The 16945-nt window shown below is 47.7% G+C and overlaps 5 protein-coding genes across 5 annotated transcripts; 4 read left to right on the forward strand and 1 right to left on the reverse strand.

Moving 5' to 3' along the window:
• Positions 1–2916: 2916 nt before the first annotated feature.
• B0J16DRAFT_282733 (transmembrane amino acid transporter protein-domain-containing protein) lies at positions 2917–4555 on the forward strand (the record flags this gene model as incomplete). The annotated part of the gene is made up of 1 exon (XM_046123977.1): positions 2917–4555. One exon carries the CDS (start codon positions 2917–2919, stop codon positions 4393–4395), a length of 1479 nt encoding a protein of 492 aa, XP_045986813.1. The 3' UTR covers positions 4396–4555.
• A 2533-nt stretch (positions 4556–7088) lies between these two features.
• Positions 7089–8944, forward strand: B0J16DRAFT_411552 (uncharacterized protein). Its single transcript, XM_046133248.1, has 2 exons — positions 7089–7775; positions 7836–8944. The coding sequence occupies exons 1-2, from the start codon at positions 7352–7354 to the stop codon at positions 8918–8920; spliced, it is 1509 nt and encodes a 502-aa protein (XP_045986814.1). The 5' UTR covers positions 7089–7351; the 3' UTR covers positions 8921–8944.
• Positions 8945–9380: 436 nt separating this feature from the next.
• On the forward strand, positions 9381–11217 carry B0J16DRAFT_66849 (uncharacterized protein). The gene has a single exon (XM_046134257.1). It carries the CDS (start codon positions 9591–9593, stop codon positions 11022–11024), a length of 1434 nt encoding a protein of 477 aa, XP_045986815.1. The 5' UTR covers positions 9381–9590; the 3' UTR covers positions 11025–11217.
• Positions 11218–11836: 619 nt separating this feature from the next.
• B0J16DRAFT_333913 (CobW/HypB/UreG, nucleotide-binding domain-containing protein) lies at positions 11837–14049 on the forward strand. Its single transcript, XM_046126906.1, has 6 exons — positions 11837–12013; positions 12060–12145; positions 12202–12492; positions 12543–12753; positions 12801–12989; positions 13040–14049. Exons 1-6 carry the CDS (start codon positions 11912–11914, stop codon positions 14000–14002), a joined length of 1842 nt encoding a protein of 613 aa, XP_045986816.1. The 5' UTR covers positions 11837–11911; the 3' UTR covers positions 14003–14049.
• On the reverse strand, positions 14050–15395 carry B0J16DRAFT_369082 (uncharacterized protein). Its single transcript, XM_046130258.1, has 2 exons — positions 14533–15395; positions 14050–14487 (listed from the first exon to the last, which is right to left on the reverse strand). Exons 1-2 carry the CDS (start codon positions 14996–14998, stop codon positions 14057–14059), a joined length of 897 nt encoding a protein of 298 aa, XP_045986817.1. The 5' UTR covers positions 14999–15395; the 3' UTR covers positions 14050–14056.
• Positions 15396–16945: the final 1550 nt, after the last annotated feature.

The raw sequence follows: 16945 nt of genomic DNA on the forward strand, positions 1-16945 counted from the left end.
CTTCAAAGGGCAGGTAGGCCAGGACCATGCCTGCAACAACCTGTCAATGATCTGATTGGCATAATGTTTTCGTGCTTACAGTAACGAAATAAGCACCCGAAAGTATTGCCGCTGAAGTAAAGCTCACGCCACAACCTGTCAAACTACCCTATTCAAACGTCTTAATCTCGCTTCTTATTCCCGTGAAATGTCCAGTCACCTCAGTTCCGTATCTGGTAGCCAAGCTGCAGACATTGCATTCCAAGTCTGGGGTACAGGGTAAGAGGTTCCACTGAAAGCCTCCATAAAATAGTATCGCGTGCTGTATACGCGACGGGCCGTGATAGGAGCTGTTCAAGTTCGGGCCATGATGTGAGAAACCAAACCTGAATTAATGGCAGACGTTACGAGTAAGCAACGCTGTTTAGCCAAGTTTCACTTTTGCGCATCTTCATTTTCATCATAGCAGAATGTTTCATGGACCAAAATCCTGAGTTGAATTATCATAACGTAATCTGAGACCACGCCACGGCAAATGAGCTCACTGAGGCTTGTAAACGACAGAAATACCCACTCAGAGTCTCACCAGTATTGGTTTGATTAGTGGTCCCTTTATTTTATTACTCAAGGTCCATAAGCTAGGGTCGGTCATGCAGTCCGGTGCTATTCCTACCTGGGATACGGTGTACGAGTCAGTGCGCATACCGTCAAATGAGACTACGGTACCTGAGTACAAGAGACGAATCGGTCGGCGCTCCCGCCGCAAATCAACGGACTAAAGTAGAGCCTCACCTAAAAAAGATTCTTCCATTCGCCACGGCATTTGTCGCGGCAGGCTGATCCAAGTATTCTGTCAGCGAGACTCTCTACCCGTCTAATTCCCTTCCAGCCACCTTGCGTCAGGATTTGTTTTACGCGAAACGATGATGAGGCCAAGGCATAAGTCCGTGTTCCCTATTCCTGTTCTGATCAGCATAGAGTTTATTACGGAGACCAGCACAACAGAACAGAACAGAATAGGAGAAGGAGTAAGAATACCCGCCTGTGATCTCAGGCACTTCGGTCAAACTTGCCCATCATCAGGACCTGGCCCAGTATATTTCTTGTCTATCAATTGATCTGGGCCATTCTATTGTATCCAGCTTGAGGCATTATTATTGTTTACGCGTCTGAATCTGGAATTGCTGATGGTCACTTGGTCCTTTCAGTCCCATCTTGATGATATCCACATAATAGGGTCACGCTTTTTTCACCGAATAGAGTAGACAGTCTAGACCTGATATGAGGCGACGATAACCGACGGCGAATAAGAATTGAATCAATTTGTCAAGTTACAACGATATGCCCTGATGCTTCCAAAATGCAACACTGGTTCGTATCGAGCGAGGGCAGAAAAAATAAGAGTGAAAAAATGAGGCGGCGGCAAAAGCGGTCTAACCCGTGCTCACCGTTCCATCTACGGTAATTAAGAGGTACGTACAGAGCTATCTCTTACCGTATTTGGGCATTACAGTTTTTAACCCAGTAATGTGGATTTGGAAGACCGTAAAGAATATTCCGCGCACCAATGAGAGCTTCTGAATCAGAAATTCTTTGCTGTCTCGGAGTAACTAAAGAGAAAGACGTGCCGAGGGTGAAGGAAAAAAGGCCGCTTGTTCTTGTTCCTGCTGGGATCGGTTTCTTCCCGAGAATAGCGTTCCCTGCATCACATCACGCTAGCGGCTCTTGAGTTTCCTGTTCCGTAGATAAAGGAGGGAAGTTTAACACAACCTCAACTTGACCTCACCTGTACAGGCAAGCAGGAGATATGTCGGGATGACCAAAGTGTGTGTGGAAAGACGAATTACTACGTCTTGTCAGGTACCGTAATAGTCAATACGTAATAAACGTATATATCGACCCATCTTTTTACTCCTGTTTTCTGTGTCCTACCGCTTGTATCAATATCCACTTTTTGGTGGTTCAAAGTTTGGCCAAGCCCACTATGACATGACCCTATTCAGAGCTTGGCAACGACCCTTAATTTTCTCGTCCAACGGAAACGACAAGACACGCATTCAACTCAATTCCCGCACGGCGTGACCGGCCACCATTCCTTTCTCCTCCTGAGTCGAGTGCAGTCTAGTGTGCTGTACTCTATCTATGACGTAGCCTCAGCCTCAAACCAGAACATCCTCCACTGCCCTTGTTCTGCCCCATGGGGAGCGATCCCTGAGGTCAGGTACTCTTGCTACCTACATACACAGCAAAGTGAGGCTATGCCTGTGCATGTAGAGTACATGTTCGTTAGCTAGTCTAGTCTAATCCATACCCAGCTAACGTTCCAGATGTACAAAAAGTTCTCGGCGTCTCCAGCGTCAGGATCCAAATTGTTGAGATATTTAAACCCAGCCCATCTGTCCCCATTCACGTTTCTGACGGTTTCTCGATTACTCTACTCTTCCTTCCTTTTCCTTTTCCACTTACATCTCTCAAATACCCCAGCGTGGTCTGTGACTACCTATACTCGTATCTGCAGATCATCTTGCATAGACCATACCTTCTGTGACTAGACCAGACCCCCCTCCTCAATGTAAGTACCGTCTGCTCTGAACCCTGTTTTTCTCAGTTTAGTCCCTTCGGTTCTGCACCATGCAAGACAACATGTCTAGCAGCACATACGTACGCATGAAACAAACCCTTTTACTTCGGTGTTTTTTTCTTGAGACAAGACGACATACATCATAGCTGCATATGACTTCATCAAATTTTACCCAGCCCATAATTATTCTGTACCGCTTCCGCTGCCAAGACTCGCCGGACCGAACCCCACTACCAATCCAAAACCACCAAAAGCACCGACTTCAAAAAGATCTCACTGGGACTAACAAGAATTTCTTAGTCTCTCTACTCTACTCTCTTCTCATCTCTTCCCATCACAACCGCCACAACTTCACAATGTCAGCCACAACAGATCCTACAACAAATATGGCCAGCGAAGCCGAAAAAGGAAAACAGGAACCTCTCAAGATGGAACCTTCCACCTCAAACCCTCCTCCCAAGTACGAGCACGACTCAGCATCCGGTTCAGACGGCGAAGTCCCCAAGGGCGAGACAAGCGACGAGATCGGAAACATCTTCGAGGGTGAGGATGGAAAGAGCTACAGGACCATGACCCGATGGGGTACCATCTTTGCTCTCCTCACCAACCAATTCGGTATCGGTGCTTTGGGTCTTCCCAGCGCTTTCGCGACTCTCGGTCTTGTCCCTGGTTTCATCACTCTTTTCGGTTCTGCGCTTTTGGCCTGGTACACCGGCTTTGAGCTGTACCGCTACTCTATCCTCCATCCTCAATGTGTGCACATCATTGATCTGGCCAAGGCTGCTGGTGGTCGACCCTGGCAAATCATCGTGGCCATTGGATTCCTCATCCAGGTCATCATGTTCTGCTCTTCCGCTATCGTCACCATCTCAATTGCCTTCAACACCATGACTGAGCACTCCATCTGCACTGTCGGATTCATGGCCGTCGCCGCTGTCATTTCATACCTTCTCTGCATTCCTCGAACCGTCAAGTTCATCTCTCGCAGCGGTCCTCCTACCGTCATCTCCCTTGTCGGCGCCGTCCTCATCGTCATGATCAGTCTTGGATTCGCCAACCCTGTCAAGGCCCCCGAGAACTGGTCCCCTCAGATCAAGGCCTTCAACAACCCTGGCTTCCGCAACATCTTCAACGCCGTCCTCAAGATCGTCTTCGCCTACGCTGGCAACCACTCTTACGTCTCTTACATGGCTGAGATGAAGGACCCTCGCAAGGATTTCCCCTTCTCTCTTACCTGGTTGATCTGCCTTACCACCGCTTTCTACTCCATGCTTGCCACCGGTATCTACTGTCTCGCCGGCGAGTACACGACTTCTCCCGCTCTTGGTTCTGCTCCCCACATCTACGCCAAGGCTGCTTACGGAGTTGTCCTCCCCGCTATCTTGACTGGTGCCCTTGCCAACGGTCACGTCGGTGTCAAGTACATGTTCATTGTCGCCATGAAGCAGATGAAGGCTACTCACGAGATCACCTCCAACAGCATCCGCTCATGGGCTGCCTGGATGATTTGCACCACTTTCTTCTGGATCATCGCATTCATCCTCGCCAACGCTATCCCCATCTTTGACTCCATTGTCTCGATCCAGTCTGCTACCACCTACGCCTGGTTCTCCTTCGGTATGAGCGGTGTCTTCTACATCGTCTCCAACAAGGCCACCCACTTTCAGGGCGGCAAGAACATTGCCTTCTTCGTTCTCAATGTCGGCATCATCATCTTCGCCTTCTTCCTCAACGGTGCTGGTCTCTGGGCTTCATTGACCGAGATGCTTGAGATTTTCGCCACTGGCGACAATGTCAACGGTACTTTCAGCTGTGGTGACAATTCCGCTCTGTAAAGTGATGATGATCATCCTGAATTTATTAGAATATGGGATCGACATCTAGCTCCGAACAGGATAGATGTACATGAGTCATGAGCCGGGTTTTCTTTTCATTTGGCGTTCTTTCACAAATTATAGACTAAGCATATACCATACCAAGCGAACATAGCATAGCCTTGAAAATTTATTTGTTCATTTACATCAAAGCGCTCCATTTAAAATTGTGATCTGTTTTATCATACACGAAGCTAAAGGCATCATCCAATGATCTCGTCTCATTCCCGTCAATCTTCGAGTCGCTGTGACATTAATTTGTCTCAAAAAGTTTAATGACGCGACCGGGAGCAGTCTTCAAGCGACACTCTGAGAGGGCGTTCATTCCATATTGGGAGCCCTGTCGAAGGGCGTCTTATGAATACAAGACCTTGACCCCAGCCGGAGAGGATACGATCAAGTTTCTTTCATAATGGGCTTGTACAATAAAGTTTTGCTGACTGGTATAAGTTGGTCTGTGAACAGCAGGATGGAGACTTAATGGTTACAGTAGTCAACTCCGCGACCGTATACCACAAACGACCGTAAGAATTACATAGTTACGGACAATAGAAGAAAACGACTAAAGAGGTGATTATAGAGACTCTCTGAGCAGGACTTTACTTAGATAATGTGCACCAAGATCACTGGTCTCATGTTGGCCGGCTTGTATCCTAGATATATTGTGTTGTTTAATCTGTATACTTTGTAGGACTCGCTCCTCAAAAAAAAAAAATTAACTGGTGTCCTAGATAGGTCTATAAATTATCATTGTTAAATTTTACAGTTCACTTCGGGATTTCCGCCCCAATCGGTAGTCGTTGCAGGATATAACACTTCTCAGCGAAGAGTAGTACGCGGCGTTTGTGCAATAGTTGAAGTCATGATCATTCGAAAGTGTAAACTCGTTGATGGAAACCTTATATACGCACGCACAAGAGTAGTACAGCGGCAATGACCTTGAACTACTGTTATACGATTTCGCCGGGCTTGAAATTAAAACTTTGCGCGCATTTATGTACGCATAAATACTCAGAGATTAGCCCAATTCTGACATTCAACTTTTACGTGCTCTAGCTGACTAGAAATGCGGACATAAAAGATGCTGCCGTTCAACTCTGTTGGGTAGTTTGCTCGATGCCTTATATTGTTAATGCGCGGAAGTGGAAAAGAAAGAATCAGCAGAATAAAGTTCCAGCAGTGCACAAAGACACGTGAAATGAGGCGTATTAAGAAAGCGATATGGGGCCATTGCATGTATGGAATTCAGATTACTACAAGACATACAGAAGGTTTCATATAGCTCAAAGAGAAATTTGGTGAAGAGCGATATCTAGAAGTGTTGATATGAGAGCCTAAAATACATATCACTTTCTCTCAAAAAGCTGACATGAACGTTTATTAGACTCGCCGAGCCATCTCCTGCTCTGGATATCTGGTGCATGTGAAGTGACTTACGACTTGACTCTAAACAAGAGTCTTTACTCTAACGTGAAATGGTCAATAAGCTCTCAGTCCATGGGTATCTCGTACTCTCAATCCGAGTTGAGCAAGATGCCTGTTCGGTAAGAAGTCTAATCTTGTAAGTTCGAGAAGAACGCACGCAAACCGCCAACTCCAAACTTTGATTCAACCTCATCGCAAGTAACAGAATTTTCAAAATGTCCTCAATCCTGAAAATATCTCTATATAAAGCGATCTTACTGACCCTTCTTCCTCTTTTTTCTCTTTTCATCCTAAACAATCTCACGCTCATCTTCGACATCTTGCCAACACAACCCAACTTTCCAATCACTCTACACAACCAAAAAACCACCTTTCTCTACATTCATCATGTGTTGCGGATCACCTTCAAGCAGCAGCCAGACTGGCAGCAAGGCCAAGCGCCGTGATGCTACCCAGTTCAGCTCTACCCCTTATGACAAGACAACCCAGGGCACCACCCCCGTCATGTATACCGCCGAGAAGCACAAAGACCCCAAGTAAGTATAATCGACCGCTGAATGCATTGATGATGAAGCTAACATCTACAGGAAGGCGAGGGAAGCCGCCAGCTGACGATGGGCGCCCAATTACGACGGCTCCGCGTAAGCCGAAAAAGCCGAAAAGGGTGTTTCTGGTCAGAGAATATCCTATTAATCCGTCTGTTTGAGATCTTCTTTTTGGTGGCCAAGTCCTGTTTGGAGTTTTTAGACTTTGGGTGAAATCTACAGGAGTCCTGGGTTTCGACAGCCCTATGGACTGAAGGCCTGTTTTATGATAGTGTAATAAATTAATCACTTTCAACAAATGAAATACTTCCTTATTCTCCGTGCAGGTATGATAGCCCTTTGTCGCCTATCCAATTATGTTGTAGAGTAATACGGTAGCAGTAATCGCAGTGGCCGCTCAGTTCATCTTCACTTGATAGAGTTTGCCAACCTACCACTCAAAGCAAAGCAAATCGTGAAGTGACTCTTCGGGCGCTCTCTTGCCCTTAACCAAATAACCGACCTTATCAGCTCCAGATAAGAGTCAAAATGACGTTTTACCAGACATAAACTTCAACAATCTTGTCCCAACCAACCGTCAATCTTGATGGTCGTCAACCTCGGTGCCGAACCGGCGGACTTAGCAACTGTAATTCCGGCACCGACTGGACAGCAAAACCTTATTATAAATCACCAAAAGACCAGATCTCACCCAAAATAGGTATCGCAGCTTACCAGCGCCCGTTTGTTGTCGATCACCCGAAGTAGCGAGCGTTCATTCGGCATTACTTCGTCGCGATGGGTTCCGTGGAATAACTCCACGGCATCAAGAGTGTCTGATATACGAGCTGCGATGCTAACGCCATAGCGTCATTGATTGTATATAACCAACATCCCAAGCCTCTCTTACCATCTCGAAACGCAACTCACGTCTCATATTTACAAGACTTATCATTCAACTGATCAAAATGCAAGCATCTGTTAACGGTACCTCTACACGCCGTCTCCTACTCAGAGGCGGCACTGTCCTCATACACGATGAAGGCGACAACGTTCAAGCTCTTCAACAAGACATTCTCATCGAGAATAATCGTATTGCCAAGATAGCTTCAAACATCGACAATATCTCCGAGGCGGAGGTAATTGAGTGTGACTACAAGATAATCTCGCCCGGCTTCATTGACACCCATCACCACCTCTGGCAAACTCAGCTCAAGGGAAGACACGCGAATCAGCTTCTGCTTGACTACATGTCTTCAGGAGCTGTGCAGGCATCCAACTACACCAGAGAGGACCTTTACTGGGGTCAACTTGGGGGTTGCTTTGAGGCCATTAATGCTGGTACTACGACTGTTGTTGATCATTCGCATGTGAATACTTTTGAAGGCGCTGGTAAGTGTATCGCCAATATCCTATGATACAATGTCAGAGACTAAGCCTTGATATGTTTAGCATCGACTGCCATTTCGGCTACAGTCTCTTCAGGTCTACGCAGTGTCTATGGCTACTGTCCAACAATCCGCGTTGGATCTTGGTCTCCATTCGAAATGAACCCAGAACTGATCGCATCCTGGACTCTCCAAGAAATCCAAGACCTAGGCACTAAAGCACCCTTCGGAGATGGTAGAGTCACGATGGGTCTGGCCTTTGATCTTTGGTTCCTGCCCGAGCAAGTCGTCCAAGACCTCTTTCAACGTGCTCGAGACGTTGGTATGGAGCTAGCTACTACCCATGCTGTTCGAAACCACCAGATGAACATGAACGATGTAATCCAGCAGGTCAAAAGCCAAGGGCTGTTGGACTATCGGATGATAGTCAGTCATGCTAATGGGTATCCTGTTGAGAGTATTCAAGCTATAGCAGATGCAGGAGCACACATCAGCAGCACGCCTTCCACTGAGATGCAGATGGGCCTGGGAGATCCAATGTGTCTCAATAATGACTACCCAACTGCCCAAGCGCAGTCAAGTTTGGGCATTGATTGTCACAGTAACCAAGCTTCCAGTATCATATATGAGATGAGGCTAGCCTTGCAGGCAGCACGGGCAAAGCATAACCAGAAACTCATTGATCAGGAGTTAGCTCCTGGACGCATTTCAAACACAGTCCAAGACGCCTTCAACCTTGGAACTATTCAAGATGCAAGAGCGATTGGAAGACAAGATGAGCTTGGAAGCATTGCGGAAGGCAAACTAGCCGATCTTGTCATCTTCGACGCCAACACGCCGGAGCTTCTCTGTGCCGCTGAGCAAGATCCAATGGCAGCTATTGTTCTTCATAGCAGTATCAGCAACGTAGATACTGTTATAATCCATGGTGTTGTGAGGAAACGTGGGGGCAAGCTGCTTGATGTGAAGGTGGAAGAGGACACGCGAGCCATTGCAGGCCAAGAGTACCTTGGCTGGGGAGATGTTGCTAAAGCTATGAGGAAGTCTAGGTTGGAAATTCTGGAAAGGGAGAAGAAGCAGAGCTTCAAGGAGCTAAAGCAGGGCGTTATGAAGACTCTTCAAGTGGATGAGTCGAAGCTGAGAGATTAGGGTGGGAATTCATTGCATATCGTTACACTAGGTTTGAGTATGTATTTTCTAATAGTAACCAGTTCTTTCACATACGACCACAGCTCGCAGAAAATACGGGATCCCGTCCGCTCTCCCATAGTCAAGCTGCGAAGCGCTGGATTAGTAGTTGGGTCGGTGACGACCAGCGAATCCCCGGTGTTGTATGTCTACTTTTTGCATTTTTGTTGTGTAAAGGGATCATGTAATTCTATTCCCTTAAATGACTAAAAGGTCAACTTTGAAACGAAGAGAGGTTTTGCTGATTTGGAATGTATATGTAAGTTGTGCGATTTGGTTGCTCTGATGGATTGACCCAATCTCGAGATACCCTCAGACCTCCTTGTGGCGCTCTCTTTTAGTGCTACGATGCTAGGAAAATAGCTGCAGATCTTGCTGACATGATGACGTCGTGAGATGCACCACGTTTGCCGTTCTCTGCCACAAACCTCATAGTGTAACTTTGATACGTAGTGCTCCGATAATCGGATTGAGGCTTTGAGTAACCTATCGGGAAGCCCGGACAACACAAACAGGCTCTTAGGACCGAAGGATGCATGTAAGACAGGAAAGTCGTGTATAAGAGGATCCAATAGCCCCACCCAATGCCTTCTGATCACCCTTCCTTCATCTCTCGACGACTTCTCCCAGTATGAGTGAATCAAAAGCCAGCCCAACGGTGCAGCTGTCACAATGGGTATCAGACCTGAAATTAGAAGACATACCTGAGCAAATCCGTACCCGAGCAAAATATCTCATCCTCGATGGCCTCGCCTGTGCATTCGTCGGATCTCATCTCCCTTGGTCCGAGAAGGCAGCACAGGCACTTCTCAATCTTGAGCCAACCCAGGGCGACGCCTCGCTCGTCGGCTGGGGAGGACGCAAAGTCACCGCTCTTACCGCCGCGCTTCTAAACGGTACCTTTATCCAGGGCTTTGAGCTGGATGATTGGCACAGCGAAGCTCCTCTTCATTCGAACAGTATCATTCTTCCAGCTTTGCTCGCCGCTGCCCAACACGCCTCTCACTGTACTGTCTCCGGGAAAGATTTTCTGCTTGCTACTATCGCAGGTTACGAGACAGGACCGCGTGTAGGACGGTCCCTCTGGGGAACACATGTCCTTACCTCAGGCTGGCATTCAGGTGCCGTCTTCGGCCCTGCCGCCGCCGCCGCAAGCGTTGGCAAACTCTATGCACTCAATGCTGAGCAAATGGAAGATGCCTTTGGAATAGCATGCACCCAGGCTTGTGGTCTTATGTCCGCCCAGTTCGAAAGCGACGTCAAGCGCATGCATCACGGAATGGCAGCGCGAAACGGCTTTATGGCTACTATCCTAGCACAAAGCGGCTACGTGGGCATCAAGCAAGTTTTCGAGCGTGAATACGGCGGCTTCCTGAAACAGTTCAGTTCCGGAAATGGAAAGAATCCTCAATATAGAGTTGAAGAGTTGACAAATGGGTTGGGAGAGAAGTGGCAAACAGATGGTATCCGTGTGAAGCCGTACGCTGCTATGGCTGGTACACACCCCAGCATCGACTGTATCCGTCATCTACAATACCAAAACCCTGTCAAGATGAAGAGCTTTGATGAGATAAAGAGGATTGAGATTTTGCTTGGTGAAGCCGCCTTTCACCATGGTGGCTGGAAAGCTGAGCGGCCACTCACTGCGACTGGAGCACAGATGAGTAACTCATTCACGACCGCGACACAAATTGTCCACGGACAAGTTCTCATGCCACAGTTTACACCTGACATGCTTGAGAATCAACAAGTCTGGCAACTCGTGGATTTGACAGAGTGCAAGTTACACATCACTGATGGTGACTCTATCGGCGCGCAGGAAGTGAGAATCGAGTTTCAAGATGGGACGATCTTACATCACGCTGTACCAAATGCGTTCGGCGTCAATCCGCCGTTGTCTAACGAGGATATAGTGTTTAAGTGGAGGGAATTGACAAAGGGTATTGTTGATGAAGATGTAGTAAGAAGGATTGAGGGGATGGTACTTTCTCTGGAGGAGCAGAGTGATATTGGGGGGCTTTGTGAGCTTCTTGGTCAGACCTCGAAGAACCCGTTGGCTAGCTAGGTACGGGAATTTTGATTTGTGTTTGAGAATAGTAATCCTTTGACTACATGGCCGTTATATCGAGTAGTGACGTTGTCAAAGCCAAGTTCATCACAAAAGCTAGTTTTATCTTCCAGCTTTTTCCCATACCCTTATGTCCTCGCAAAATGCCGCAAAACCAACAAAGAAAAAGCCTCCAATAGCTTGAAACCTTTGCTCAAAGCTGGAGGTTTAGAGATTGTATTGCATCACTGGAAAGGGTTGTGATGTAAGACATCAAGGTTCTCAGCAGGTCAACAGGGTGCTGTTGCAGAAATCTTATCGATCCGAACTGACTCTGGCGACGATGTATACTCGCGGTTGGTTGGATGGCCAATTACCTTGAGAAGATTGATAATGCACTCAATCTAGCCCTGTTGCTGATCACATAGTGTTTGGGACTGTCGGCTTTTTACTCGTGAGCAATTGCGCCATACCCCGAACAACCCTTTGGAAAGAGAATTTGTATGATTCTTTAACAAACTTGTACTTGTTGTTGTAGAAGAAAAGCATGGTGCTTAGAATCGCAACCAACCTGGTTGGCCTCCAGGTCATGACCCATCACTAACCCTTGTGGCGGGCTCCCCATCGCCATCCCCTCCACGAAGCACTATTCCCATTGAATACTAGACCAGGTCCCCATTGTCGGCTTTTATCAGCCGTAGCCAATCGTCTTGCCGAAATTGTCATCAGGGTACTTACACCATCGACCCTGATGGTCTCACCTTGATGAGCACAGACAATAACGTGTAAGTCGAAGATGAGTAGAAATATGAGCTTCGAGATGAAAGAATCTTGTTCTGTTTCTTCAGATCCGTCGCTGTCTCTCAATATTCTTTCTTTCTGTGGAATTTATCTCGGTGATCAGAATGGCTAAGAACAAGGTCAAGAAGGGAAGCAAGAACAAGGGTGCTAAGAAGCACTCTGTTCCTCCAAAGGCTTTGCCCGTGACACTTCTGTCTGGGTTCTTGGTATTTCCTCCCCAAACATCATCTCAGGTCTCGCTAACTATGTCAGGGCGCTGGTAAAACAACCCTTCTTCAACATATCCTCCGCAGCGAACATGGTCTTCGTATAGCAGTAGTCGTGAACGACATCGGAGCGTAAGATTCCCTCCCTCCTCCCTCTAAGCATCAACAAATTAAACCGTTACGTATAGTATCAATGTCGACGCCTCCCTGATCAAACAAACCCATCGCCTAACCAAAACACAAGAAAAGGTCATCGCTCTACAGAATGGCTGTATCTGCTGCACCCTCCGCGGCGATCTCCTCGAAGAACTGGTCCGCCTTGCCCAACTTCAGGAATTCGACTATATCATTATCGAGAGTAGCGGGATCAGTGAACCGGAGCAGGTTGCTGAGACTTTCGATGCGAGGTTGGCGGAGCAGATGGATTCAATGGAGGGGGCTGGGTTGGATGAGGATATGGTTGCAGTGTTGAAGCACCTGTAGGCCTTTCCTTTGAGGGTTGAGAGATTGTTGGCTGACATAACTACAGGAAAGATGCTGGTGGTTTGGAAAAGTTTGCTAGATTGGATACTACTGTCACTGTCATTGATGCATTCACCATGCTACATGACTTTGACACAGGTGATCTTCTGTCTTCGAGACGAGACGATGTCACACCTGAAGACGAACGAACAGTTTCAGATCTGATGGTTGATCAGATCGAGTTTGCGGATGTCATCATTCTCAACAAGCTCGACATGGTAAGTTTCTGCTCTCCTTCTGCCGTCGATGACTAACAAGATTATAGGTCGATGATTCAACGAAGCCTCGCTTACTGGACTTGATCAAAAGGCTCAACCATAGGGCCAAAGTCATTGAGTCAAGCTATGGCAAGGTTGATGTCAAACAGATTGTCAACACAGGCATGTTCAACCTTCAGGTTGCCCAGTCCGGCTATGGCTGGCTCCAGGATCTCCATGCCATGACTGTTCGCGAAGTAAGCTACCCGCTTTCCACTCGATGCTGTCTGTGTCCTAACAGCCCCAGGTCAATGGCCGCAATGTCATTACTCCCAAGCCTGAGACTGAAGAGTACTCTGTTCGCAGCTGTATCTACAGTCGTCACAGACCCTTTCATCCTCGTCGACTCTGGGCGTTGCTCTACGACAAGTTTATTCTTCAACTTGAACATCCAGACGAGGATGAAGAGGAGGATGAGGACGAAGTTGAAGATAAAGCGGATGAAGACGAGGATCTTGAGATGGTCGACTACGCGGACGCTGAAGAGTCGGCTCAAAACACATCATCGCAGGAGCAAGACGGATCAGACTCATCTTCCTCACGCGGCAAACGTTCGGCTCCTTCATCACCCCGGAGCTCCCACTCAACCATCTCCTCCGCCCCATCTCCCGAGCCCTCATCAAAGAAACAAAAGCTCGACTCCACAGAGATGGCTGAAACAGAAGAAGATCTCTGCCCACCTCCCAACGAAACCATCCTCGTGACCAAGCGACAACACCCCATCTTCTCCCGCCTCTTCCGCTCCAAAGGTGAATTCCTCCTTGCTACACGTCCCCACCGCGCAGGAGACTGGTCTCAAGCCGGCGCAATGCTCACCATGACCGGCGGTCGACCTTGGTTCTGCACTCTCCCACCCGAAGACTACACCACTGGTGATGCAGAGGTTGATGGTCTTGTGCAACACGATATCCAGAAGGGTGGTGAATGGGGCGACAGACGACAGGAACTTGTCTTTATCGGAGAGAATCTGGATCGAGAAGCGCTGGAGAAGGTTCTGGACGAGTGTTTGCTGACGGATAAGGAGTTTGCGGACTGGGAAGGTGTTATGAGAGAAAGTTCGAGTGATGAAGAGAAGAGGGAGAAGCTTGAGGACTTGTTCGATGATGGATTTCCGGATTGGTCCGGAGATGATGAGCATGAAGGGCATGATCATGATCATGAGCATGGTGGTTTGAGGTCGATTAAGAAGCATTTGCAGGAGGTTGACTAGACTAGACAAGGTAGAGAAAAGAAATCAATTTGTTTTTACCGTTAGCTGGGTATCTCATTCGTGTCCATTAAAGTCCCCCATCATAGCAAAGGAAGCATCAACAGCTCCTCTCGACACAAAAGAAAGAACCTTGACATCCTTGCCCATCCAGATACTCCCTTTTGCCCAGCCTCTGGCTAAAATCCTTACGTACCACACCGCAAGACGCTTATTATGCATGTGCACCTTCTTGAGGCACGCCCTCTTCATGTTCTGTCGCAGCTCAACCATCCAGTGCTGTTCATCCTGGAAGCGTACGTCGGTTCGTTCCATGGGACAGAACAGGCCTTGTAGTGGTTCGCTTGATCGTCGAGGTGGCCCATGTGTTGAGAAGCTGATACTGAGTTGCGCTGGATAGCTGCGGTATGTCGCGATGCCGTAGACGGGCATTTGGCAGGCTAGGGAGTCTTCGCAGGCGCTGATTGTTTGATGGTGGCTTGGTTCACCTGTAATGTCAGCATTATACCAACCCAACGAAAGAAAAGTCTTACCGCAAACATTCCCTACTTGCAGGAACTCCCTCACAGTGAATTGGAACTTCGGCTTCTCGAGCCCGTCCGTCTCAAACACAGCCTCCAAAAAGTCCTCCATGGTCCTCCCGGTCGAAACAAGGGTCGCATCCGTTTCCGTCGCGATATGACACGCGTGCAGTATCTCGAAACATCGTTTCAGTTCGAGTCCGTCGAGGTCGTTGGCTGAGGCTATGGGACGTGGTGGTCGGAGGAAGTAATCGCCGACTTCGAGGGATGCGAAGAGACGTTCGCGTGAGAGTGCGGTAGAACGAGGAGCTCTGTCGTTGACGTTTAGTTCTGTCTCAGAGTCTTCTTCCTTGGCAGCTGAGATAATTGTCGATGGAGGTGCGAAGGTCTCGGGGGGATGAAGAGCTTGATGGTTGAGGGAGGCTGAGGAGGAAGGCTGCCCGCGGTCGATTGGGTCTCCCGCAAAAGTATCGTGCATTTTGAGAGCATTGTTGGAAGAAAGGGGGATTGCTCGAAGGAGCCCTCAAGAAGCGAGGCTTTGTAGGCGAGAGGCATAGCTGCAGTGAATCATCGTGAACGAGTTGAGGTGTGTTTGGCAGCTGCACCAAAACACCACAATGAAAATCATGACAGAAAACGCTACGTTCAAGATTAAAAAAGTTGGTCAATCTAGCACAGAAACGAAAGACAGCAGTCCCCAGAGTAATTTGGATTAGCCGGTTAGTTTAGCAGACAGTGTCGGTTAGGTTGGGCAGCTGAGGCTCCGCTACCTCCTTGTCACCCCTGAGCAAGCTAGCTTCAGTGACAGGAACAATCAGCAATAAAACCAGAAACAACTAGATTGTACTTCGTAGCAGCCAGAGAATATGTTTTTCAATATCTTTTGGCAGGATATCGAGGGATGGAAGAGGTACGTGCCAGTTATCAGGCCTCGATGTGACAAGCTATCTGTTGCAGACTGTGAACCTCCTTTTCCGGAGGCCACCTCCGAAGCTTGTCATTGCACCAACGATTTTACACACTAAAGCTCAATCTAAACACACCACCTACCCTCCAAGATCTCGTGTCCGTCATTTCAGTCTCCGGCGCGTACAATATATGCGTTCGGAGTACGTTATCCATATTGCATCTCGTTCTCATCGATGTTCCATTCATCGCGGAATGACAAGTCACACTGCTCTAGTCAAGGCGGTTTCAGTACAAGATCGTCCGGCACTGTGTTTCGGGTATCTCTCTTCAGTAGACTAGTTTCGCACACCGGAACTACACCGTCGTATGTCTATGGTCAAATTTACCTCCGGGGGCTAGTGTACCGCATCGCTTATCACGTCCAAGGGGTGGAGATACAGACCGTTGGACCCATCCCGGAGCAAATTTGGAGAAAGGGAGAACAAGAACAGGGCCAGGTAAGACACAATATTCAGGGTCGACTCCACGGCGCAAAGGCCTGGTTACCGTCTTTGCTGCCATTTATGACAGTCGTACGTTGACCTAAGAAAAAGAAGCCCGATGGTGTGAGGAGTGTGGCCCTTGACCTTGATGCTTTCCTCTTCACACGGTCTCAGTTGATCATGAAGAGGAGGAGATTGTTTCACAACAACAGCCAAGTAGGAGGAAATAGCATAAGATAGGCTTTCAACACGGAGTATACCGGAGGTCTGGACAGAGAAAGGGAAGCATTATGGTATGGACATGCATGCATGCGGCGGTGGCTTGCGGTCACGAAGCATCGACGCAAACGCCTCGTCATGGTCCTGCAGGAATGTGCAACGACTAAACAAGATATCTGTGCTTTTCTTAACAGTCAAAGAGACTTTATTCCAGACAACCGAGTACTGCTACAATACTAATGATCACGATGCACGCCACTCCCACAAAGAACGGAACAGGTCATGTCATATTACAACACCTTGCATCCTTTTCAGTGGATTTTTAGAATGTACGGATATAGTGACTGTAGATAACTGTACAATGGATGGCTGTCCCGTCGTTGGTTTGGCTCCGTGTTACCAAGGTTCCAGTTTAAAATAAAATCACACACTTGTTGATACCAGAACAGTCGGGCTAAGTTCCTCCAAGATCTGATTGGTGCAGCTGACCAGCCGACCAATAGAATCACGACGGACCAAAACAGCAATGTAGTCTACTTGTGTCAAGCCCGGTTTTTCTTCTCTCTTTGAAATTGAATGCCGAGGATGCCATTTTGTTCTCTCGTACGGAGTAATTAACTCTCAAGACAGCAGCAAACAAGCTTACTACCCTTTTATAGATGTGCAAAGCTACAAATATAGAGACTAGATCCTTCTTACCTCTTTCTCTTTCCTTTTCCTTTTCCTTTTCCTTTTCCTTTTCCTTTTCCTTTGTTCATTCAGCTTGCTGTATGTCTCAAGCCCCTCTTTCTGTGCCGTGTGCTGTATCCCTACAT

Source organism: Fusarium flagelliforme, assembly GCF_020744385.1.
Source record: "Fusarium flagelliforme strain FIESC 12 MPI-CAGE-AA-0113 chromosome Unknown B0J16scaffold_2, whole genome shotgun sequence".
Taxonomy (NCBI): Eukaryota; Fungi; Ascomycota; class Sordariomycetes; order Hypocreales; family Nectriaceae; genus Fusarium; species Fusarium flagelliforme.